We start from the raw sequence: 27,354 nt of genomic DNA, 5'->3' as shown, positions 1-27,354 counted from the left end.
GAGGTGGCCCTCTGATTCCATCTCTGCCTGAGACTCGTTGTCCGTTGTTGGCGACTCCGGGGCCTCCTCCATCACAGACTGGAAGGACTCCTGGATGATGGCTTGAAGTTCCATTGAGTCTTTCCTGTCCAGTAGGACCACGCCCAGCATCCATGACAGGAGCTGTCTGCAGGCGCCCCTGTCCTCTGCCGACGGCAGCAGGCGACAGAGGAGCGCTGAGATGACCCCGATGGTTTTCTTCAGTCGATCTGGAAATGATTCGACCATTACCTCTGCAGGCATTGAGCTGGACGACCCGTCGGGTCAGGGCTGGGACACTGGGTATGTCTGGGTGGCTGTCGACACTGCAGCAGCATTAGCTGGGTGCACCCTGGGCCCGGCCTGAGTGGCCATGGGCTTCCGGGTCTCCCGGCAGGGAACCTCTGCCTGACTCTGGCCACTCACATTAGGGGCCTGCCCTTGGGAAGAGGCCTGCTGGCGGTATGGCAAGGAATGTTGGTGCCCAGCTGGGACCTGCTGGGCAGTGTGCCTGGCCTGTGGCCACCTTGCCACCTGACCCCGCAGTTGACCGCGCTGCTGCAAACCAGTGCCTGCCCCCTGATGCCACCGCTGGAAGCCCAGTGCTGGGAACTCGCTGGTATTGCCCACCTGCGGTATCCGGGGAACCATGGTTGGAGCCCATACTGACTGTTGCTGGGCGGTTCCAAGGCTGGGTGGCGTCGGGGCTGTCGGCTCGTTCCGATGACGAACCTGCTACCAGTGCTGCATCGTCACAGGACAGCTCCGGTTCCAGGCATGGTGCCTCTTTGAGCAGTTGGCACACTTGGGCTCTGGCCGAAGGGTTTCGCCAGTTGGCTGTTTGAGAATTGCAATGCAGTCCTTCAAGTCGTGTGCCTTGCTGCACACACCACACTTCTTCAGCTGGCAGGTGGCTGCAATATGATTGAACCCCTGACAGTTGAAGCATTGTACTGGGCCTGACAGGTATGGTCGGGTCTTGAATCTTCCCCAGACCCCAAGGTCCAGGTGCGTGGGAAGTGGACCTTTGTGGTGGATCAGCACCTGGTTGGTGGGCACCTTGTTCACTGTTGCAGTGAGTCGCTTTGCCTTGACAATATTGGGCACTTCCAAAATGGGGTCCAGTGGGAGTGGCACAGGGACGTGTTAGAGCATCCCCTTGTACACCTCCGAAGCAACCAGTTCCACCATGCTGGGATGGGTCACAACCAGCCCCTTCAACTCCTTGTAAGAGTCTTCGTCCGAGAAATGACCAGAACCTTGTTCCTGGGAGTGAACTCGCAGTGGAACTTGAGGTGGTGTAGATCTTCCAGATACCTTACAAACCTGTAGTTGGGAACCTTAAATTTGTTGAAGGCCCTGGTTGCTTGTGCCCGACCTGAGCGGGAATTCCTCCTTCCACGTGGAGTCAGCCAGTCCCCGTCCACTGTGGAGGCCGGCGCAACTGGTGTAGGGACCTGGGATGGCTCCATCCTTGCCACTTGAGGAGCTACATCCTCCTGGCTTCCTTCCACGACCCCTATGGCCATCTGGGGGTGCAAGTCTCCTTGGGTAGGGGCTGCCGACGGACCTAGTGGCAGATTTGTAGATACAGTAGTCTCCACTGCATCCTTGGCCTTCTTGTTGGGGGCTCCCACCTGCCCCAAGTCGTCCTCCAGCTCGTCCACGCATTCCAATGAACGTTTAGGTCACTCTCATGGATCTGTCATGGTGACTGTAGGTGTGGGGACAGAGCCAGCAGCAGAGCTGCTGCCTGTGACCTCACAACCGCCCACACTGGGTGCAGAGCTGTGAGGCTCAGAGCCCCAGTCGGGGCCCGTAGCCACCCTCTCGTGGCTCACTGCTCTGAAGCACTGAACACAGTCCAAGGATCACCAGGAACGACGCTAATCTGTGCGTAAACTAACACAGATTTGCGAACACAACACACACTGTTTTCTAATCTTCGTCCAGTCGATAATCCTTATGAATCTCCAGTCCAGTTTTGATCACGGAGGTGTCCCTTACAAGGGTTAGGCATGGTGTCGATGAAATAAAAAAATAATTTATTATTATTAAAGATTAGCCGGTATTCTCCCGGCCCGGGCCTTTTCCAAGTGGTGGCCCGGCCTTGGCTCCCTCTTTAGGGAGTGTCTGAGACCTAAGTCTCCCATGGGAGGAGGCACAAGTACCTCCTCATCTTTGGGACCAACTGTCCCCAGGCCTAGCCACAAGCTAGGCCTCTCTGGTCTGCCATCCCCGCCCCAAGGGGGCAAATGGGAATGACAGTCTTATGAGCTAAAGGCTCGGGCTCAGGCACCTACCCTACCCTAGAAAGGTTAGGCATGGCGTCGATCTAAAAAAAAATAAAAAAATATATATATATATATACTAGGGGTTTCTTTAATATTAGCTAAATTAAAGATTCCACTAGTTTATATGTATTATTACGATTTTACCAGGGTATGATGTGTAAATATATATTTATGTATTTTTAGTAATGTGTTAAGTAGGTAGGTAACAGCTGGCTAAGAGCTTCAACAAGGTATGTCCTGGGAGGGTAGTTTAGTCTGGTCTACCCTCACCCCTTTGACGAATAGACGTCATGAAGGGGTTAACTGTGTTAATTCAGTTTGCTCTCTCTGCCGACTCAGTGAGCATTGGCTAAGCAATACCTCTAGTACTCCGCCTTATACTCGCTTGGATAGATAATTGTGTTGTAGAAACTCCTGAACCGGCTGGAGGTACATTCTAAAGTGAAGTCTGCGGACAGTTATATACGGTTACCTTCAGTATTACGATGTTACGACCTGTGTCATATTTAGAACTTTAAGTGATATTTACCTTATGTCAGTGTGTTACTCAGTGAAAGTGTTTCTTCTCAATGTATATACTCACGTTCAAGAATGTGTCATTAATGAGGAAGCTGTCCTATTCCTCTGATCATTAACAAGTGTAGTGACCATAATGACAGTCTCTGGAAGGGGTCTATGATGTTCATTCTATTTAAGTGTTTTCTTATGTGAATGAAAGTTTCTGACGAAGTGATATTTAATAGATATTTATGAATATCTAAGAACTATTTAAGCTTCTAAATAAAAAGAAACAAGAAAAGACTGAGTAACTACTATTTGTGCCTTACATTTCTGAGTTTAAAAGTCTCTTTTCATTCTATGAAGTGTTTTGTAACAGAGTGAACTAACCAGGCTAAAGATTAAGATTCGAACCGTAACAATTATATACTAGGTTATAGTCCCTATCTTCAGTAAATACTCCGATACATTCCCTATCTGGTATATATTCTGATATACTACTTATCTTAACTATATGCTATGTTGTCAAGAGTAGTGTTCAACTCTGTTGTGAACAGTGGTGTTCAACTCTGTTGTGAACAGTGGTGTTCAACTCTGTCGTGAACAGTGGTGTTCAACTCTGTCGTGAACAGTGGTGTTCAGCTCTGTCGTGAACAGTGGTGTTCAGCTCTGTCGTGAACAGTGGTGTTCAGCTCTGTCGTGAACAGTGGTGTTCAGCTCTGTCGTGAACAGTGGTGTTCAGCTCTGTCGTGAACAGTGGTGTTCAGCTCTGTCGTGAACAGTGGTGTTCAGCTCTGTCGTGAACAGTGGTGTTCAGCTCTGTCGTGAACAGTGGTGTTCAGCTCTGTCGTGAACAGTGGTGTTCAGCTCTGTCGTGAACAGTGGTGTTCAGCTCTGTCGTGAACAGTGGTGTTCAGCTCTGTCGTGAACAGTGGTGTTCAGCTCTGTCGTGAACAGTGGTGTTCAGCTCTGTCGTGAACAGTGGTGTTCAGCTCTGTCGTGAACAGTGGTGTTCAGCTCTGTCGTGAACAGTGGTGTTCAGCTCTGTCGTGAACAGTGGTGTTCAGCTCTGTCGTGAACAGTGGTGTTCAGCTCTGTCGTGAACAGTGGTGTTCAGCTCTGTCGTGAACAGTGGTGTTCAGCTCTGTCGTGAACAGTGGTGTTCAGCTCTGTCGTGAACAGTGGTGTTCAGCTCTGTCGTGAACAGTGGTGTTCAGCTCTGTCGTGAACAGTGGTGTTCAGCTCTGTCGTGAACAGTGGTGTTCAGCTCTGTCGTGAACAGTGGTGTTCAGCTCTGTCGTGAACAGTGGTGTTCAGCTCTGTCGTGAACAGTGGTGTTCAGCTCTGTCGTGAACAGTGGTGTTCATGGAGGGTACCAAGGGAAGGAGAAAGTCAGAAAGTAGTTCTTGGGGGTTATGAAAGGATGCAGAAAGTTAGAAAGTACTTGTAACGGGAGTTTATGAAAGGAAGGAGAAAGTTATTACTTGTAACTTGATATTATAGGTAATTGGTGGTTCATGGTAGCGGGGAGTAATGATAATGCTTTGGAGGCTTCTTTATTTGTGAGACAGTGGGTACACAGGCCATGTGTTTGTGTGGCCATGGCCCTCCCGGGCCATGGCCAGCAAGGGAGAGAGGAGTAGGCCTTGTTGACTGAGTGAAGGCCGCTGAGAGAGTGAGAGGCAGGTCTGGGCATACTGAAGTGGCATAGGCCTATAGGTGGCGTCACGAGCAGGATGCAAAATATGAACTCAGCTGGCAGACAGCATAGGCTGTCTATGCAGACGGTACAGGCTATCTACATTCGCTAGGCCATGCACCCCCATGATCGCCCCTGACCATGACTGGCTGTAAAAAAGAACTGTCTCTCTCTCGCCGGAACAAGGCACAGAACACAAAGTAAAAACAAATATATACATACATGGACATGAGAAAAAAAAACTTCCTATGGGAAGTGAAGAAAAAAACAGGTGGGGTGTACTAAACTTCGTGGTCATAGGCAGTGAGCGTAGATGGGGATCACTGCACGCCTTCCTGCGTCTGGACGGATACTGCAACATAGGAGACATCGCTGCAGCTGAGCTGTGACGTAACAGAGTACGGTCTCCTCACGAACGGTGATGCAGCCAGTGTAGGAGTTGCTGCAGGTTTCACTCAACCTGGGCCACAACTTGCTGGTGCTCTCGAATGAGGCATCGTCGGTAATCGGCCACTGGCAGGACTTCTGGCAAGCGACTCAGGACATTTCTCAACTGGTACTGTCGCTGGGGGCTCTCACTGCTGGCAAGCATGGACTGTGGCAGAGACGACTCGGCGAAACATCTGGGAGTCGTAACATCATACACTGTACTGCAGTGAGCGGACTAGCAGTCAAAGTGACATCATCTTTGTGCAGGCTACTCACTGAAGCTATGACACAAGGCTGATACAGTGCCTGCCGTCAGGGTCTAACTGCGGCTTGACGAGTGTCATTCTCTCGGCAGTTGGAGTTACAGCAGAGGTTAGTTTAAGCATCCCCAGACTTGTTTCTATACATTATAACTGCACTCTGGCAGCTCACTTCACTCAGTCAACAGGTCTACTCAGTCTCTCCCTCACTGGGCATGGCCCTCCCGGGCTATTGGCACAAATGCACGGCCAGTGTACCTACTATCTTGCAAATAAAGTAAGAAGCCTCTGAAGCCTTACCATTACTCCCCGCTACCAAGAACCACCAATTAACTCATAATAAATGGAGTTTATGAAAAGACAGAGAAAGTTAGAAAGTGGTTATCAAAGGAATGGGAAAATTAGAAAGTAATTATCCTTGGATGATATCAAGGAACATAAGAAAGAAGAAAAACTGCAACATGCCTACTGACCCATGCAAAGCAGGTCCATGTCTTTCCCCTCCCCCCCAGATTAGCCCAATGACCCACCTAGTCAGGTCACTTTCACTTAAAGGAGCAAGGCATCAGACCTAGTAGCACAAGCTAGTCAGGTCTAACTCACACCCACCCACACCCAGTCATGTATTTACCTAACCTATTTTTAAAACTACACAACGTTTTAGTCTTAACTGTACTCGGGAGTTTGTTCCACTCATCCACAACTCTATTACCAAACCAGTGCTTTCCTATATCCTTCCTGAATCTGAATTTTTCCAACTTGAAACCATTGCTGCGAGTTCTGTGTTGGCGGGAAATTTTCAGTACGCTATTTACATCCCCCTTATTTATTCCTGCTTTCCTTATATACACCTCGATCATATCCCCCCTAATTGTACACCTTTTGAGAGGGTACAGATTCAGTCCATCCTCACAGGGAAGATTTCTGATATATAGGATCAGCTTTGTCATCCTCATCTGTACGTTTTCCGGAGCATTTATATCCATTCTGTAATATGGTGACCAGAACTAAGCAGCATAGTCTAAATAAGGCCTAACCAAGGATATACAGAATTGAACAACCTGAGGACTTCTATTATTTATACTTCTAGATATGAAGCCAAGGATTCTGTTAGCTTTATTGTGAACATTAATGCACTGTTGTCTTGGTTTTAGATTATTGTTAACCAGAACTCCTAAATCCTTTTTGCAATCAGTATTAAGATCTACATTATTTAGTTTACATGTGGCATGGTTATTTTCCTGTCCAACATTTAGAACTATGCATTTGTCTATATTAAACTGCATCTGCCCTTCTTAGACCTGTCGGTCTCCTTCCTCAGACATAACCTAATTACCCCCCAATCCCCCCTTTTCCTTTCCTCCTCCTCCTCCTCCCCACCCCTCCCTTTTGCCCTTCCTTTTTTGGCCTTTGGGATTTTTCCCACAGGCACACTAGTTCATAGGTAGGGGGAAGAGTACCGGGGTCCATCCCATTCCGTTGAGGTTCTTGGCGGTGGCGTAGTTTGCCGTGGAATCTGGATCGCCTGGGGGTGTCCCGATCCCTCTCCGGTATCCCGGAGAGTGGCTTTGGGTGTCTTTCGGGCGACGGGTGTATCTCTGGAAGCCACCTTTCGGATTCTGGGGGTGGTGGCCGAAGGAGGTATGCTTTGTGGCAGATATCCGGCCGCCCTCTCTTTTGTCCACCGAGGTAGCTCGGCAGATGTGAGGTTGCTATCCCGGATTGCTGGTTTACTGGCATGAAGGGTAGGGTATGGCACGGGTTCTATGCTGCATCTGCGCTACTTGCGGTGCTGAGGTCCTCTTGGGCACGGAGAGAGATTCCTGGCCCTTTCATTCCTCCTAGGAACTATCCCTCCCCGGTCCCCCCCCTTTTTTATTCTTTTTTTATTTTTATTTTATTTTATTTTATTTTTTTTTTTCTTAAAATCAAAAACAAAGAAGTAACCTAACCATGGAGTCCCCAATCCATGACTCCGCTACCCCAGGGCCCCTTATTGTTACCGCACCCCATTCTGACCTCGCCTCATCTTTTGGCCACTCTTTGGACATTCCTAAGGCCCCTGTACCTCCTGCTGGTGCTGTTTCCTCACCTGCTTCAGGTATCGGGGCTTCCACTAACTCCTTCGATTTGTCTGACCTCTGCTCTCCTTTGACTATGCTCCCGGCTTCTCCCTCTATGGTGTGGTGATTTTCGAATCGCCAGCCCGTCCCACGTCGGACCGACTCTGGTCCCACTTCTAAACGCCAACGACAATCTCCTGATGATGTTACTTCGTTACCTTCCCATTCTACTCGGAAAAGACCGACACGTCATGCACTCCCTCTCCACACTCAGTTTCGGACCACACAATGGACTAAATTCTTTACTTTAAGACCGACTTCTTCTACTGCCTATCTTTCCGACCATAGTATTGGCAAAGCGCTCCTACGCCACGTTGGTAGAGATATTTCCTTTCATGCTCTTAAGAGTGGTACATGCATCATCACAGTCCAGAATTCTACCCAAGCTCATGATCTTTCTCTTCTTTCACATATCGATACTATTCCTATCACTATCGAAAAACATCATTCCCTCAATTCTTGTAGTGGTACTGTTATTCTGCCCCATACCATAGTCCAACAGAATTTCCAGACATGTGGCAATGACATTCTCGAACAGCTGGAACTCCAAGATCTCCCAATTCTCAAGGTAGACACTTATGTTCTTCCTGCCTGCAGGCGAAGATGATACCCTTGCAATGTGGCTCATTTAACTTTTGACAGCTGTGAACTCCCATCCTCTGTTTATGTAGCAGGACATCGGTTACAAGTTTGGAAGGTGATCCCTACACCGCAACAGTGTAGGAATTGCTGGCGATTTGGCCACCCAGCAAAATATTGCAGATCTATAGCCGAATGCCCAGTCTGTGGTGCCGATGACCATTCTAATACATCTTGCAGTCGAACTCCCTCTTGCCTTAATTGTCATGAGGCTCACCCTTCGTACTCTCGCCGTTGCCAGGTCTACTTAAATGAGCGGGAAATTCGTTGCCTCAAAGAGGCAGAAGGTCTCCCTTATGCTATGGCAGTTTCTCATCTCCGCCTCCAAGGGAGACTGCCCCGTGTTTCTTATTCTCGTGTTTCAAAGCGTCCCCCCACTTCTGGGGTCACATCTTCTGCAGCCTCCTCTGCGGTTGCCAGTCCCATAGTCACTCCTGTATCTAATTCTTTTGCTGTCCTGGGCTCAGACGTCCCTACTTCAACTCCTCAGTCTGTCCTCACTTCTTCGTGTTCTCCCTCACAAACTCCGGTATCGACAAGACCTCGTACGACACCTCCTCCCACTCGTCCCTCTATTCTCAGAGGTCCAACAAATCTTCTTAAACCCCTCCTTCCCTTCATCCACCTCAACATTTTACCTTCCCGGTCTCTGTACCTGGGTCTTCCCTTTCACTGGCTCCATTACAAGTGTGGAGGTTCATCCTCCTCCTCGTACTGTGCCTTCCTCCCCTGTCCGCTCCCAAGTTTCTTCCTCTTCTGCCACCTCCCAGGTTTCTGCCTCTTCTGTCCCCTCCCACACTTCTACAGTTCCCTCCAGCCTTTCGCCCTCCCCCCACCTTGGTACAGTCCATTACAGCTCCGATCTTTACTCAAACTCCTCCTCCTTCCATCTCCAATATTGTCTCCCATACGATGTCTCTGAACTCCGAAACACTTGAAGCAATCTCTGAATATATTGCAGAGACCAAACCATCAATGGACACTGATCCACCCTCTGTTCCTTCTCTTTCCTCTTCTCCATCTGCGCAACTCCTTTCTTCACAACGCACCGTTCCTTCGCTACTTGAACGTTTTCCTTTGCCACCGCATGTGGACTTTTCTAACCCCTCTAGTCCATAGGTACCCTTACCTGCAGATTTCAGGTATCTTTATCATTGCCAATCATGGCCTATTTACAGTGGAATATTTGCGGCCTCAGGGGTAATCGGGGTGAGCTTCAGATGTTGCTCTCCCAGTTTTCCCCTGTTGGTGTTTGCTTACAGGAACCAAAATTACACTCTGCCGTTATCTATCCCATCTCAGGCTATAATTTATTGTATTCTTCAGATCCTTTTCCTGATGGGACCTTTAATGAAAGTGCCCTTCTTCTACGCACTGATATTCCATACCATCAGCTATTTGTTCGTACTTCGCTGCATTACACAGCAGCCCGTATCCACTTGCATAGGTGGTATACACTCTGTTCTTTGTATCTCTCTCCTTCTCGGGCATTATCTATCCCAGATATTGCCTTTCTTGTTTCGTCATTACCGCCACCACTTCTGTTACTTGGCGATTTTAATGCCCATCATTTCCTCTGGGGGGTCTCACTGTGATTCCCGTGGCATTCAGTTAGAGGCTTTTCTTGCTACCCACCCCCTCCATGTTTTAAATACAGGTACTCACACCCATTTTGATCCTCGGACTCATACTCTCTCTTGCATCGATCTCTCAGTCTGCTCTTCCTCCGCCGCATTAGACTTCACCTGGTCTGTTCTCCCGGATTTACATGACAGCGATCATTTCCCAATCATTCTTACTTCCCCTTCATATTCACCACCTCTTCGTAACCCACGCTGGCAATTTGATCAGGCAAATTGGAACCTTTACTCACAACTAACTGTTTTTAGTGAGGTTCCTTCTTCGTCCTCCATTGATGAGCTTTTACACCTCTTCTCGTCCTCCGTTTTAACCGCAGCTTCTCATTCTATACCCCAAACTTCGGGCAGGCATTCTCAGAAATGCGTGCCTTGGTGGTCTCCTGCTTGTGCTCGTGCAGTACGTTTGAAACGCCCTGCGTGGGGCAGGTACCGGTACAAGAGAACCACGGAGAGGCTTTTTGATTTTAAGCAGAAGCATGCAATCGCTCGCCATATCATCAGTGACGCTAAATGCACTTGCTGGCGAGATTGTCTCCACCATCACCTCTGCTTCCTCTATGAGTGCAGTCTGGAAAAAAGTACGAAAACTGAGTGGTAAATATTCTCCTGACCCGGCTCCTGTTCTGCGGGTTGCCGGTGTTGATATAGCAAACCCACTAGATGTTGCCAATGAAATTGGCAATCATCTGGTCCATATTTCTCAGGGGCTCCATCTATGCCCCTCGTTTCTTTCCTCAAAGTCTGCCAGAGAGTTAGCACCCTTGGACTTTTCTTCTCTCAGAGAAGAACAGTATAATGTGCCTTTTACACTTCAGGAACTGGAGGCAACACTCTCAGCTTGCCGATCATCGGCAGCTGGGCCCGACGACATTCATATTCGTATGCTACAACATTTACATCAGTCAGCCCTTGCAGTCCTATTACGCCTTTTCAATCTTATTTGGTCACAAGGAGTTCTTCCACAGCTGTGGAAATCTGCCATTGTTCTCCCTTTCCGCAAACCGGGTACTACGGGACATGAAGCCTCCCACTATCGTCCCATTGCTCTTACCAGTGCAGTTTGCAAAGTGATGGAATGCCTGGTAAATAGACGTTTAGTGTGGTATTTAGAGACGCACAACAGTCTCTCCACTCGTCAATATGGCTTTCGTAAGGGCCGTTCTACCATAGACCCCTTACTATGCTTGGATACATGTGTTCGTAATGCTTTTGCGAATAACCACTCGGTTATTGCCATATTTTTTAACCTTGAGAATGCATATGACACAACTTGGAGGTATAATATTTTGGCCCAAGCCCACTCCTTAGGCCTTTCGAGGCAATCTACCATCCTTCCTTAAGAACTTTTTAACTGACATACATTTCCGTTTTCGGGTTAATAATGTGTCACTCTGTTGATGGCTTCGCTATTGCCTGTGCAGGCGCTGACTGTCACCTCATTACAGTTTCTCTCCAGCATGCGGTCGACCGTGTTTCCAATTGGGCCACCACACATGGGTTTAAATTTTCTCAAGGGCCGAGAAAAACTAATTTTGGGTGTGATTTACAGGGCCCCAAATCTTGATAGGGAGTGCAGTAAACTTCTATGGTACGAAATTCGTAAGGCATCTACATACGAAAATGTGCTAATGGGAGATTTCAACTATAGACAGATTGACTGGAGCAATTTGACAGGAAATTTAGAGTCAGGTGACTTTCTTGATACGATCCAGGATTGTTTTTTAAAACAGTTTGTAACAGAGCCAACTAGGGGAAATAACCTCCTTGACTTGGTTCTTGCCAGTAGGGAAACACTAATTAATAATCTTGAGGTTAATGACGAGCTTGGGGAAAGTGATCACAAATCACTCAGTTTTAATATATCATGGAATTCCCCTAATAATGGCAATCAAGTCTCTGTCCCTGACTGCCGCTTGGCTAATTTCATAGGACTGAAAAATTACTTAGGTGGGCTGATCTGGAATGACCTGACTAAGGGTCAGGTAGGTGGTGATGGATGCCGATATGACGCTTTCCAGGGCATAGTTCTAGCTGCTCAGTCAAATTATGTTCCAAATAGGGAAATCAGATCAAACAAAAATGATCCTAAATGGATGAACAATAGATTAAAATATCTAATTGGTCAAAAGAGAGGCATATATAGGCAAATCAAAAGAGGAGAGGGGCAATTAAGAAATCGATATATTCAGTTAAAGAGAGAAATAAAAAAAGAAATTAGAAAAGCAAAAAGAGATTATGAGGTTAAAGTTGCAAGAGATTCGAAGACTAACCCAAAAGGATTCTTTCAGGTATACAGAAGTAAGATCAGGGACAAGATAGGCCCACTCAAAAGTTCCTCGGGTCAGCTCACTGACAGTGATAAGGAAATGTGTAGAAGTTTTAACACATACTTCCTCTCAGTTTTTACACAGGAGGATACCAGCGATATTCCAGAAATGATAAATTATGTGGAACAGGACGATAATAAACTGTGCACGATTAGGGTCACAAGTGACATGGTCCTTAGGCAAATAGATAAATTAAAACCTAACAAATCCCCAGGCCCTGATGAACTGTATGCAAGGGTTCTAAAGGAATGTAAAGAGGAGCTTAGCAAACCTTTGGCTAATCTTTTCAACATATCACTACAAACTGGCATGGTGCCAGATAAGTGGAAAATGGCAAATGTGATACCTATTTTCAAAGCAGGTGACAGGTCCTTAGCTTCGAACTATAGACCAATAAGCCTAACCTCCATAGTGGGAAAATTTATGGAATCAATAATTGCCGAGGCAGTTCGTAGCCACCTTGAAAAGCATAAATTAATCAACGAATCTCAGCATGGTTTTACAAAGGGGCGTTCCTGCCTTACGAATTTATTAACTTTTTTCACTAAGGTATTTGAGGAGGTAGATCATGGTAATGAATATGATATTGTGTATATGGACTTCAGTAAGGCTTTTGACAGGGTCCCACATCAGAGACTATTGAGGAAAATTAAGGCACATGGAATAGGAGGAGAAATTTTTTCCTGGATAGAGGCATGGTTGACAAATAGGCAGCAGAGAGTTTGCATAAATGGGGAGAAATCAGAGTGGGGAAGCGTCACGAGCGGTGTTCCACAGGGGTCAGTGTTGGGCCCCCTGCTGTTCACAATATACATAAACGACATAGATGAGGGCATAAAGAGCGACATCAGCAAGTTTGCCGATGACACCAAAATAGGCCGTCGAATTCATTCTGACGAGGACATTAGAGCACTCCAGGAAGATTTGAGTAGACTGATGCAGTGGTCGGAGAGGTGGCAGATGCAGTTTAATATAGACAAATGCAAAGTTCTAAATGTTGGACAGGACAATAACCATGCCACATATAAACTAAATAATGTAGATCTTAATATTACGGATTGCGAAAAAGATTTAGGAGTTCTGGTTAGCAGTAATCTGAAACCAAGACAACAGTGCATAAGTGTTCGCAATAAAGCTAATAGAATCCTTGGCTTCATATCAAGAAGCATAAATAATAGGAGTCCTCAGGTTGTTCTTCAACTCTATACATCCTTGGTTAGGCCTCATTTAGATTATGCTGCACAGTTTTGGTCACCGTATTACAGAATGGATATAAATGCTCTGGAAAATGTACAAAGGAGGATGACAAAGTTGATCCCATGTATCAGAAACCTTCCCTATGAGGATAGACTAAGGGCCCTGAATCTGCACTCTCTAGAAAGACGTAGAATTAGGGGGGATATGATTGAGGTGTATAAATGGAAGACAGGAATAAATAAAGGGGATGTAAATAGTGTGCTGAAAATATCTAGCCTAGACAGGACTCGCAGCAATGGTTTTAAGTTAGAAAAATTCAGATTCAGGAAGGATATAGGAAAGTACTGGTTTGGTAATAGAGTTGTGGATGAGTGGAACAAACTCCCAAGTACAGTTATAGAGGCCAGAACGTTGTGTAGCTTTAAAAATAGGTTGGATAAATACATGAGTGGGTGTGGGTGGGTGTGAGTTGGACCTGATTAGCTTGTGCTACCAGGACGGTTGCCGTGTTCCTCCCTTAAGTCAAGGTGACCTGACCTGACTAGGTTGGGTGCATTGGCTTAAGCCGGTAGGAGACTTGGACCTGCCTCGCATGGGCCAGTAGGCCTGCTGCAGTGTTCCTTCGTTCTTATGTTCTTCCGTATTGCATCTATGCCTGTGTCATCATTTGTGGTTGTCTCAGACTCCCTTAGTGCTTTACAGGCTATACAGAAATTTGATACACCTCATCCCTTAGTCCTCCGTATCCAAATTTGGCTATGCCGCATCTCTACCAAGCATAAAGATATTGTTTTTTGTTGGGTCCCTGGTCATGTTGACGTACAGGGCAATGAACAGGCAGACACTGCTACGCGGTCAGCAGTACATGACCTACCAGTTTCATATAGAGGTGTTCCATTTACGGACTATTTTGCTGCAATATCTTCCCACCTTCACACCCGTTGGCAACAACGTTGGTCTACTCTACTCGGTAACAAAGTTCAATCTATTAAACCGAGTATAGGTTACTGGCCGTCTTCTTGTCACCAGTGCCGAGGTTGGGAGACTACTCTCTCCCGTCTCCGCATTGGCCATACTCGTCTTACTCATGGATATCTCATGGAGAGGTGCCCTGCTCCTCTCTGTGAGAATTGTCAGGTTCCATTATCGGTCAGCCACATTCTGTAAGACTGCCCACTTTATCAACGAGCACGCAGAATTTACCTCCAACGTCGTCTTCGCTCCGCTGCTCTCTCTTTACCTTCCCTTCTCGCTGATGGACCCACCTTTCAACCGGTCTCTCTAATTGACTTTTTAACAACTGACTTCACAAACTCTGATGATACCTTCAGCCCTTTCTACCTCGATCTCTTGCTACCCTCTACCCTGCACTATCCCCTGCCCTGCTGTTTTCTGTAACCCTTCCCCCTTCTGCCGCCCAATACCCTCGCTTCCTTTCCTACCCTGCAGTGCTGCACAGCCCTTGTGGCTTAGCACTTCTTTTTGATTATAATAATCTGCCCTTCTCCGACCATTGCATCAGTCTATTCAAATGATCCTGGAGTGCTCTAGTGTCCTCATTAGAATGAACTGGACGGCCTATTTTGGTGTCATCAGCAAATTTGCTTATGTCGCTATTTATTCCTTCATCTGTGTCGTTTAGGTAAACTGTGAACAACAAGGGACCCAACACTGACCCTCGCAGAACACCGCTTGTGACGTGCCCCCATTCTGATTTCTCCCCATTTATGCAAACTCTCTGCTGCCTACTTGTCAGCCATGCCTCTATCCAGGAAAATTTTTCTCCTATTCCGTGTGCCTTAAGATTCCTCAATAGCCTCTGAAGTGGAACTCTATCGAAAGCCTTACTGAAGTCCATATACACAATATCATATTCATTACCATGATCTATCTCCTCAAACACCTTAGTGAAAAAAGTTAGTGAATTCGTAAGACTAGAACGCCCTTTTGTAAAACCGTGTTGAGATTCGTTAATCAATTTATGCCTGTCAAGATGGATACGAATTGCTTCGGCAATTATTGATTCCATAAATTTTCCCACTATAGAGGTAAGGCTTATTGGTCTATAGTTCGAAGCTAAGGACCTGTCACCTGCCTTGTAAATAGGTATTACACTTGCCATTTTCCACTTATCAGGCACTATGCCAGTTTGTAGTGACATGTTAAAAAGATTAACCAAAGGTATGCTAAGTTTCTCTTTACATTCCTTTAACACCCTTGCAAACAGTTCATCAGGACCTGGGGATTTGTTAGGTTTTAGTTTCTCTATTTGTCTGAGGACCATGTCACTAGTTACCGCAATAGTGAAAAGTATTGATAATTGTATTTATAATTGTAAAGAGAAAGTAGGAAAGTATTTGTAGGAGAAGCAGCGCTGTATAGCCCTTGTGGCTTAGCGGTTCTTTTTGATTATAATAATAATAATTTGTAGGAGAAAGTTGGAAAGTACTCATACAGAGAGGTTATGGAGAGAAGGAGAAAGTTTGAAAGTACTTGTATCTGGAGATTATCAAGGCGAGAGAAAGAAAGCTGTTGTACCCGGTGGGTAGCAGAGGAGAAAGTTACAAAGCCGTTGTATCTGGAAGGAAAAGTTAGGAAGCGCTTAAACTGGAGATATAAGTAGCAACAAATACTTTCTAACATTCTCCCTTCAGATACAACTACTTTCTAACTTTTCCCTCCAGGTTCAACTACTTTCCAACTTTCTCCCTGCAGGTTCAACTACTTTCCAACTTTCTCCCTGCAGGTTCAACTACTTTCCAACTTTCTCCCTGCAGGTTCAACTACTTTCCAACTTTCTCCCTCCAGGTTCAAGTACTTTCTAATTTTCTCCCTGCATGTTCAACTACTTTCCAACTTTCTCCCTCCAGGTTCAACTACTTTCTAACTTTCTCCAGGTTCAACCACTTTCTAACTTTTTCCCTCCAGGTTCAACTACTTTTTAACTTTCTCCCTCCAGGTTTAACTACTTTCTAACTTTCTGCAGGTTCAACTTGCGTTCTTTACAATCGTCAGTTCTGGGCCAAGGGAGACAACACTGACGTGCATGGCTGGAAGACACCCGTGTGGACCGATGTATCTGTCAATTGCCTGGGTATCAATTCAGGTCCCACTGCCTCGGGTTACCCGGGCTGGGGAAACTTGGTAAGTACCATCAACCATTACCTCTGGTTTATTAAAACACACCTGATGGTAAGTTGATTACCATCATCCCCCCCATGATGGTAAGTTGATTACCATAATCCCCCCATGATGGTAAGTTGATTACCATCATCCCCCCCATGATGGTAAGTTGATTACCATCATCCCCCCCATGATGGTAAGTTGATTACCATCATCCCCCCCATGATGGTAAGTTGATTACCATCATCCCCCCCATGATGGTAAGTTGATTACCATCATCCCCCCCATGATGGTAAGTTGATTACCATCATCCCCCCATGATGGTAAGTTGATTACCATCATCCCCCCCATGATGGTAAGTTGATTACCATCATCCCCCCCATGATGGTAAGTTGATTACCATCATCCCCCCCATGATGGTAAGTTGATTACCATCATCCCCCCCATGATGGTAAGTTGATTACCATCATCCCCCCATGATGGTAAGTTGATTACCATCATCCCCCCCATGATGGTAAGTTGATTACCATCATCCCCCCCATGATGGTAAGTTGATTACCATCATCCCCCCATGATGGTAAGTTGATTACCATCATCCCCCCCATGATGGTAAGTTGATTACCATCATCCCCCCCATGATGGTAAGTTGATTACCATCATCCCCCCCATGATGGTAAGTTGATTACCATCATCCCCCCCATGATGGTAAGTTGATTACCATCATCCCCCCCATGATTGTAAGTTGATTACCATCATCCCCCCCAAGATGGTAAGTTGATTACCATCATCCCCCCCATGATGGTAAGTTGATTACCATCATCCCCCCCATGATGGTAAGTTGATTACCATCATCCCCCCCATGGTGGTAAGTTGATTACCATCATCCCCCCATGATGGTAAGTTGATTACCATCATCCCCCCATGATGGTAAGTTGATTACCATCATCCCCCCCATGATTGTAAGTTGATTACCATCATCCCCCCCATGATGGTAAGTTGATTACCATCATCCCCCCCATGATGGTAAGTTGATTACCATCATCCCCCCCATGATGGTAAGTTGATTACCATCATCCCTCCCATGATGGTAAGTTGATTACCATCATCCCTCCCATGATGGTAAGTTGATTATCATCATCCCCCCATGATGGTAAGTTGATTACCATCATCCCCCCCATGATGGTAAGTTGATTACCATCATCCCCCCCATGATGGTAAGTTGATTACCATCATCCCCCCATGATGGTAAGTTGATTACCATCATCCCCCCCATGATGGTAAGTTGATTACCATCATCCCCCCCATGATGGTAAGTTGATTACCATCATCCCCCCCATGATGGTAAGTTGATTACCATCATCCCCCCCATGATGGTAAGTTGATTACCATCATCCCCCCCATGATGGTAAGTTGATTACCATCATCCCCCCCATGATGGTAAGTTGATTACCATCATCCCCCCATGATGGTAAGTTGATTACCATCATCCCCCCATGATGGTAAGTTGATTACCATCATCCCCCCATGATAAGTTGATTACCATCATCCCTCCCATGATGGTAAGTTGATTACCATCATCCCTCCCATGATGGTAAGTTGATTACCATCATCCCTCCCATGATGGTAAGTTGATTACCATCATCCCTCCCATGATGGTAAGTTGATTACCATCATCCCTCCATGATGGTAAGTTGATTACCATCATCCCTCCATGATGGTAAGTTGATTACCATCATCCCTCCCATGATGGTAAGTTGATTACCATCATCCCTCCATGATGGTAAGTTGATTACCATCATCCCCCCATGATGGTAAGTTGATTACCATCATCCCCCCCATGATGGTAAGTTGATTACCATCATCCCCCCCATGATGGTAAGTTGACTACCATCATCCCTCCATGATGGTAAGTTGACTACCATCATCCCTCCATGATGGTAAGTTGATTACCATCATCCCCCCATGATGGTAAGTTGATTACCATCATCCCCCCATGATGGTAAGTTGATTACCATCATCCCTCCCATGATGGTAAGTTGATTACCATCATCCCTCCATGATGGTAAGCTGATTACCATCATCCCTCCCATGATGGTAAGTTGATTACCATCATCCCTCCCATGATGGTAAGTTGATTACCATCATTCCTCCCATGATGGTAAGTTGATTACCATCATCCCTCCCATGATGGTAAGTTGATTACCATCATCCCCCCATGATGGTAAGTTGATTACCATCATCCCTCCCATGATGGTAAGTTGACAACTTCTACTCTGCTTCTAACTTAAAAACGTGGTTAGACAAGTGGGTGGGTGAGTTGAACCTGTCTAGCATGAGCCAGTAGGCCTTCTGCAGTGCTCCTGGTGCTTTTATGTGCTTTTATATCATATTAACATTATATTAGCACTATATTAACATATTACCACAATATTAGCATATTGTTATCATTATGTTAGCATAACATTAGCATGATATTAGCATATAATCAGCAAGATACTAACATAATGTTCGAATATTAGAATAAAATTAACATACAGCAAAATATTAACATAGAATTAGCATAATATTAACATGATATTAGCATGATCTGAAACAAAAGGGAATCCTCTATCACTCATTATAACTGATAAACATGTTTTGTGTAGCAATAATTGTGTTTCTTGCTTGAAACTACTTCTAAACTTAATTTTGTCTCCATAATGTGCTTAGATAATTTATTATGTAATGTTTAATACTAAGCCACAAGAAGATAGTAACTGGAAGTGGGAATATTCTCTGTGTTGGCTCCATTAGGGTTAATTCTCTCCACTGACAAGGTTTATCTTTCCTTTGGATATTACCTAATATTGTTATTAATATTAGAAATATTTGGCTTGGGTGTTTATCAACGAGAAATGTTGATGCACACATAAATTGCGATGTTTTTAGTTAATTTCGCATGTAAATGCTCACTGAATTAGATAATGGGTGAATGTTGAACCTACGATAAATGAATTTGTAAAAATCTGTATGTGAGGTCACTGTTGTGGTTGAACCTCTCTATGGTACACAGATATACAACTAGTTATATGAATCTTATTTAAGTCAGGTGGCCCAGTGGTTAATGCACTGGTGTTTGAGTTGTAACACTCAATTGCCATGGGTTCGACTCCTTCCCGTTCCTTGATTCATTTGCAATAGTGTTCCGATTTCGTGAGCCATTCTAACTCACTAAATGGAATAGTTTTCAGGCGCTACATGTAAACAGGCCACAGACTGTCCCTGTTCAGCCCCTGGCAGTGGGAACTGGGTAGGAATCGACCTGGGGTATGCTCAAAACGTCACTTCTGTTCAGGTCACCACTTCATTTGCACCTCCTCCTCTCGCTATCAACACTAACATCTACGTAAGTCTAACTAACCATTTACAAAACATTATGTAGTTATTTACAGGTCCCTAAATAAATACTGAAGTAATCTCTCAGCCTGCAGAGAGAGATTATTTTTAACCCTAAAACGAAGGATTAAATTAATATCTCGCCGTGAACAAATTATTTTAATCTATAAAACAGGGATTAAATTATTATCTCATTGTTTACAAAGATTATTTTAATTCCAAAAGCAGTTATTAAAGTAATCTCTCACCGTGTTTAGAGATTACTTTAACCTGTAATGCAGGTATTACATTAATCTTTCAGCGTGTATGTCCAGATATTCTGGTCGCGGAGAAATATTCTTCCTGTCTCTTAAATATCTTTCAACACTCATGACTGGTGATATTCCTTTCTGCTGTCTATTTCACCCCAGTCAAAAAACGAGAGTAGATTCGATAGTCAACGTCATTACAAATACAGGGGGATTTAACTGTGCCAGTCTACTCTAGAATGACTGGAAAATACTGACTGATATGACTATACCAGTCCAATAAAGAATTACTCTTTAATAAGTGTTTATGATGAATATAACAAAAACGAACATTTACCACGAATATTCTTAAAGCTGGTTTTTCGGGTTATTAAAATTGGTGGGTAGAATGCGTACCCACTAACGACAGTCACGAAAGTCTTCGTGTCTTGTTCATCCCGTCTTCATGGCATGTGTATGTACTCACCTCACCTAATTGTGGTTGCAGAGGTCGAGACTCGGCTCCTGGCCCCGCGTCATCACTGATCGCTACTAGATCCTCCCCCTCTCTGCTTCCTGAGCTTTGTCATACCTCTTCTTAAAACTATGTAATGTTTCTGCCTCCACTACTTCACTTGCTAGGCTATTCCACTTCCTGACGACTCTATGACTGAAGAAATACTTCCTAACGTCCCTGTGACTCGTCTGAGTCTTCAGCTTCCAGTTGTGACCCCTTGTTTCTGTGTCCCCTCTCTGGAACATCCTATCTCTGTCCACCTTGTCTATTCCCCGCAGTATCTTGTGTGTCGTTATCATGTCTCCCCTGACCCTTCTGTCCTCCAGTGTCGTCAGTCCGATTTCCCTCAACCTTTCTTCGTACGGCATTCCCCTGAGATCTGGGACTAGCCTTGTTGCAAACCTTTGTAGTTTCTCTAACTTGACGTGTGTGTGTGTGTGTGTGTGTGTGTGTGTGTGTAATATGTCAGGTATTGGGAACAAGCCCATCATCTGTCTTGCTGCTTATGGAAATGATTTTGGAAAGGGCAGGAGAAAAGAACTGCTGGATAAGCACGGATCAGCCATAGACGTAATTAGGTCTAAGGGAGGGATCCCAATCATATGTAGCATCTTGCCTAGAAGGGGAGCGGGCAATGAATGGATGTCTAGGGCAGCTGGTGTAAATTGCTGGCTTGACAGGTACTGCATGGAATTTGCAATCCCATTCATTGATAACTGGGACATATTTTATGGCAAACATGATATGTATGCAAGGGATGGAGTACATCTCTCAGGGGCCTGAGTGGTTGCATTAGCCAACTCGATTGAGGGGCCCATTGCTGACTTGTCTAGAACTTTAAAATGAAAGATGATAAAGGTATGAGTGTGTGTGGGAAACAAGCTGCAGTACAAGGACAGACAACAGAAGATATTACGAGGATACCACAGGGATATGTTTTATAGACTATATACAAAATAAAGTTGCTAGTAAAGATAAAGCATTTGAACAACAAACAAAGAGAGACAGAATAGGACAGAGAGTGAATAGCTCCCTTAAGGTTTACTATACTAACTATAGGAGTCTAAGAAATAAAATATATGAGCTAAGATTACTTGCATATGCAGGTAATATAGATATTATTGCTGTAACAGAGACCTGATTCAATCTGAAAGATAGACAAATGCCTTCTGAATGCCACATACTAGGCTATGAGCTATTCCACAATGATAGGGTCAACGTTAATTAAGGGTGGTGGAGTGGCGATGTAAGTTATAGATAATTTAAATTTTTGTATTAGACAAGATATAAGATAAGAAACATCGGACACAGAATCTGATTGCCTACAGTTTCTCGAGGGTAGTGATAAATTAATTTTGGGTGTGATTTATAGGCCCCTAAACCTTGATAGAGAGTGCAGTAATATGCTATGGGACGAAATTCATAAGGCGTCTAGATATGAAATTGTTGTGCTAATGGGAGATTTAAACAGACAAATTGGTTGGAACAATGTGACAGGAAATCTTGAGTCTAGTGACTTAAATCGTTTCAGGATTGCTTTTTAAAACAGTTCATGAGAGAATCAAATAGAGGAAATCATGTTCTTGATTTAGTTCTTGCCAACAAAGAATCACTAATTAAAAATCTTGAGGTTAATGATGAGGTTGTGGAAAGCGATCACAAATCACTTAGTTTCAACATATCATGGAATTTCCCTAATAACTGCAATCAAGTCTCTGTCCCAGACTTCTGCATGGCCGATTTCGTGGGACTGAGAAATTACTTGGGTGGGATAAATTGGATCAACCTAACTATGGGTCAGGTAGGGGGTGTTGGTTGCCAATATGACGTTTTTCAGAGCATACTTCTAGTTGCTCAGACAACTTATGCTCCAAGTAGGGAAATTAGATATACCAAAATTTATCCCAAATGGATAAACAATAGATTAAAACATCTCATTGGTCAAATGAGAGGCATATATAGGCATATCAAAAGAGGGAATGTGCAGTTAAGAAATCAATATATTAAATTAAAGAGATAAATAAAAAAGAGAATAAGAAAAGCTAAGAGATTATGAGGCTAAAGTGGAAAGGAATTCGAAGACTAACCCTAGAGGTTCCTTTCAGGTACATGGAAGTAAGATTAAGGACAAGATTGGCCCACTCAAAACTAACTTAGGTCAAATAACAGACAGTGATAAGGAAATGTGTGAAAATTTTAATTCTTATTTCCTCTCGGTTTTCATGCAGGAAGGTACTAGTGAAATTCCAGAAATAATAAATTATGTAGAACAGGATGATAATAAATTTTACACGATTAGGGTAAATAGTAACATGGTCCTCAGACAAATAGAGAAATTAAAACCGAACAAATCCCCAGGCCCTGATGAACTGCTTCCAAGGAATGTAAAGAAGAGCTTAGCAAACCTTTTGCTAATCTTTTCAATTTATAACTACAAACTGGCATGGTGCCAGACATTTGGAAAATGGCAAATGTAATACCTATTTGCGAAACAGGAGACAGGTCCTGAGCTTCGAACTACAGACCAATAAACCTTACCCCCATAGTGGGAAAGTTTATGGAATCAATAATTGCCGAGGCAATTCGTAGCCATCTTGAAAGGCATATATTGATTAATGAATCTCAGCATGGTTTTACAAAGGGGCGTTCCTGCCTGACGAATTTACTAATTTTTTTCCACTAAGGTAACTGAGGAGGTAGATAATGGCACTGAATATGATATCGTGTATATGGACTTCAGTAAGGCTTTTGATAGAGCTCCATATCAGAGACTATTTAGGAAAATTAAGGAACATGGAACAGGAAAATTTTTAACCTGGGTAGAGGTGTGGTTGAAAGATAGACAGCAGAGAGTTTGCATCAATGGCGGAGAAATCAGAGTCGGGGCGCGTCACGAGGGGTGTTCTGCAGAGATCAGTGTTGGACCTTTGTTGTTCACAATTTATATAAATGACATTGATGAGGGAATAAATAGCGACATAAGCAAGTTTGATGACACCAAAAGAGGTCGCCAAATTCATTCTAATAAGGATATTAGAGCACTCCAGGAAAATTTGAATGGACTGATGCAGTTGTCGGAGAAGTGGCAGATACCGATTATTATAGACAGATGCAAAGTTCTTAACATTGGATAAGAAAATAACCATGCCACATTTAAAGTAAATAATGTAGTTGTTAATATTACTGATTGCAAAAAAGATTTGGGAGTTCTGGTTAGCAGTAATCTAAAACCAAGACAACAGTGCATAAGTGTTCGCAATAAAGCGAACAGAATTCTTGGCATAAATAATAGGAGATGTCAGGTTGTTGTTGAACTCTATCCCCTCAAGGAAGGTTCCTTGATGTTGGTGAGGGGCTCTTGATTTAGGAAATTGGATCTGTGCTCCAGTTCTCCGAATTAAGCCTGAATGCCTTCCACCCCCCCCCCCCAGGCGCTGTATAATCCTCCGGGTTTAGCGCTTCCCCTTGATTATAATAATAATAATGTTCAACTCTATGTATCTTTGGTTAGGCTTCACTTAGATTATGCTGCTCAGTTCTGGTCACCGTATTACAGAATTGATATAAATGCTCTGGAAAACGTTCAAAGGTGGATGACAAAGTTGATCCCATGTATCAAAAATCTTCCCTATGAGGAGAGACTGAGGGCCCTGAATTTGCACTCTCTAGAAAGGCGTTGAACTGGGGGGGAATAAGACTGAGGTGAATAAATTGAAAAGAGGAATAAATAAAGGAATGTAAATAGCGTTCTAAAAATATCTAGCCAACACAGAACTCACAGCATTGGTTTTAAGTTTGGAAAATTCAGATACAGGAAGGGTATAGAAAAGCACTGTTTTAGTAATAGGGTTGTGAATGAGTGGAACAAACTCCCGAGTAACGTTATAAAAGCTAAGATGTTGTGTAGCTTTAAAAATAGGTTGGATAAATACATGAGTGGGTGTAGGTGGGAGGAAATTTTTGCTGCCACATTTATGGAGTGGGGCTATATCCGTTGCTTTTAGTGACTGTGGAATTTCACCCATGTCTAAGCTCCTTATGTATAGTATACTTAGGGCATGAGAAAGTGGTTTCTTGCAGTACTTAATGAACACTGAGTTCCACGAGTCTGGGCCTGTGGCTGAGTCCATGGGCATGTTGTCAATTGCTTTCTTAAAGTCTCTCAGGGTTAGAGCATGTCGGAAATCTAGCATACATTGATGGAATTTTGAGGCTCATTTACGAAAAAATCATTTGGATTGTTGATCTTTAGACTGAGTAGTGGCTCGCTAAACACAGAGCCATATTGGGATTCCAGTATCTCACTCATTTCTTTGTTGTCATCTGTGTAAGTCCCATCTTGTCTAAGCAAGGGCCTGATACTAGATGTGGTATTTGCCTTGTTTTCAGCATATGAAAAGAAATATTTCGAATATCTTTCAATTTCACGATTCGCTTTTAACTCCTGTCTCTCTTGGATCTTGCATGAGTCCTTTAACTAAAGTTCGATACTTTCCACTTCCCTGGTCAGCGCCTCCTTCTATGTATCAGATAATCTAGCATTAATGAGGAGCTCAGTGATTCTTCGTCGTCTTCTGGAGAGGGAGCGTCTTTCTCTCTCCAGTTCTTCTCTTCTTCTTAGGGAAATTTGTCTTGAACATACTTCAGCTGCCAGGAAGTTTTAAGACATGGTTCACCTGGTCCCAGTTGATGTTCTTGATGTTGAAGTTGTATTTGATGTAGACACCTTCACAGCTACGTGCATTTTGCTGATCAAGACTCCTGCGCATGTAAGCCTGACCATCGATTAGACTGTGATCAGTGTTAGTTGTTTTTTTATATTTTTATGTTTCTTACCAGGTCCTCATTATTTGTGAATGTATAAGGTCAAGTGTGTTTTCCAGTCTTGTTGGCTCCAATATCTGCTGACTTATGGTGTGTTTATCGCAGAGAATTAGTGTGTGACCTTTCACCTGCGCTGCCTCCAGGGATTGTTTCTGCTATAACATTATATACTACATTTTTTCCATTCTGTATATATAGATCGAGATCACCAAGCAGTAAGATGTTTGGGGATGGGCCTGGAAGGCTTTCCAGACAGTAACCAATTTTCCATAGCTGTTCCTTGAACTGTTGTGAGGTTGCATCTGGTGGCTTATATACAGACACGATGACTAGGTTTTGGTTCTCGATCTTTATTGTTAGAATTTCAACTACATCATTTGTGGTGTCCAGCAACTCCGTGCAGATGAGCGGCTCTTTGACATACAGGCCACCCCCCCCCCCCCCACTAGTTGCCTGTTCTTTCTGTCACATCTAAAAAGGTTGTACCCATTTATCCATATTTCGTTGTCAAAGTGATCTTTTGTGTGAGTGTCTGTGAAGGCTGCAAACATCGCATTTGACTCCTCTAGAAGTGAAATAATGAAAGGTATTTTGTTGTTGGTGGATGGCTTACGGCCCTGTGTATTATCAAATATAAATGAGGTTGTATTCTGTGTTTGTTGGGGGTATTTTGTTATGGGCATCTGTTGTTGTGGTTCTGGAGAGCCATGGGGGGGCCACTAGCTGTGCCTCCAGTGTAACAAGGCTCCAAGGTGGAGGACTAATTTTATTTTCTTCCACTTTCTTTCTACGTTTCCTGCCACTAAAAAATCACCTGTCATAACTACTATTGTTTGTCTTATGAGGTCTGTACCTCCTGGTCCCTTTTAGAACGTATGCAGGGCAATTGCTGTTGTAGCACTGTTTTTGGAGAACCGAAGAGTGGCACATTTCTGGGTGAAAGAATTTACAGGAATGAGAACGACACACTCCTTTAGACAGGAAGCCACGACATTTTTTGGGATGCTCAAAGTTGCATGTCCCATTTGCTTTTCTTGATATTCCATGCTTACAGATGCCCCAAACATAGAATTTACACAATTTCGCTTTTGGTTGGGAAGAATTTTTGGTAGGTGTGTTCATAATTTGTGCAGTTTCTAGGACTGCACAGTAATCTTCAGTATCCAAGCCAGGGCCACCTTGTCCTGCTTCAGGGGAACTACTCTCCCCAGAATAAGAAGACTCCACTGCATCTGTAATGTGGGCTATGATCTTGTGCAGTGATGGTTGTGCAGTGCTAGTCACTGCATTATGCCGGGTGAGCACCCCGGCATACTGCCGTGACGATAATCAAAGGCTTACCATAGTGGGATGTCTTTTTTCGTCAGTGCATTATGCCGGGTAGCAGCCATTAGCATTACGTCACGTCCTGCCGCCACAATCGACAGTGACTCTTCAGTGTTCACTTGGCTGCCGTGGTGAGAAGAAGTGTTTCACTTTTGTTTCTCATCCACCCCATCTTTTGTCCAGTGTTCCCTTTTGTTTTGGGGCTATACATGTTTGGTCATGGGTAAAAGGAAGTCTGTAACACTTGAAACTATAGCTTTTGAGCTATAGGGCTTCACTAAGCTAGGCACCAGACGAAAGAAGTTGTGGAGAATGTTGGTGTGTGAGAGTTCAGTGAGGCACTGGGTGCAGCATTTCAAGGCTGGTGGCGGTGTCGAGTTTCCGTCTGTCTAACCTCAGTTTGGCCCCCTCGAAGAAGACATTTGTTCGTACCTTAGTTAGAGAGTACACCTAAGATAAACTGCTAGAGAACTGAAAGAAAAGAGCCCACATCTTCTCTCAGAGGTGTCTGTAAGAACTGTTAACAGACGTGTGTCAGAACTGGGCTATAGTAGTCACCGCCAGGTTAAGGAACCAATCCTCTCCAAGCCACGAAAGAAATGTTGGCTGGATTATGCAAAGAAATATCTTCACTGGAATTCTCAACAGTGGTCTGGAGTACTTTGTAGTGATGAAGCAACCTTCACTGTCACCTGCAACCTTTGTCGACATGTGTTCCGGCCCAGAAGTAGTGACCTGCTAGACCCACACTACACCTGTGGGACCACCAAACACCCAGATTCGCTCATTGTTTGAGGGTGTTACAGTGCTCAGTGTTGGTGAGTTCATTGCTCTTCCC

At 44.2% G+C, this 27,354-nt stretch overlaps 1 protein-coding gene across 1 annotated transcript in view; it reads left to right on the top strand.

Moving 5' to 3' along the window:
* The first annotated feature begins 482 nt into the window (after window positions 1-482).
* LOC138851622 (uncharacterized) overlaps window positions 483-27,354 on the top strand; it is a 36,157-nt gene continuing 9,285 nt past the window's right edge. Inside the window, exons 1-3 of the mRNA XM_070080924.1 lie at window positions 483-813; window positions 16,111-16,268; window positions 19,471-19,632. Of these exons, the coding sequence (XP_069937025.1) occupies window positions 483-813; window positions 16,111-16,268; window positions 19,471-19,632 (651 nt within the window). The remainder of the gene's footprint in view (window positions 814-16,110; window positions 16,269-19,470; window positions 19,633-27,354) is intronic.

This window comes from Cherax quadricarinatus, unplaced genomic scaffold (genome assembly GCF_038502225.1).
Source record: "Cherax quadricarinatus isolate ZL_2023a unplaced genomic scaffold, ASM3850222v1 Contig1263, whole genome shotgun sequence".
Taxonomy (NCBI): domain Eukaryota; kingdom Metazoa; phylum Arthropoda; class Malacostraca; order Decapoda; family Parastacidae; genus Cherax; species Cherax quadricarinatus.
Note: the sequence above shows the minus strand (reverse complement) of the source record. Positions and strands in the feature narration are given on the sequence as shown.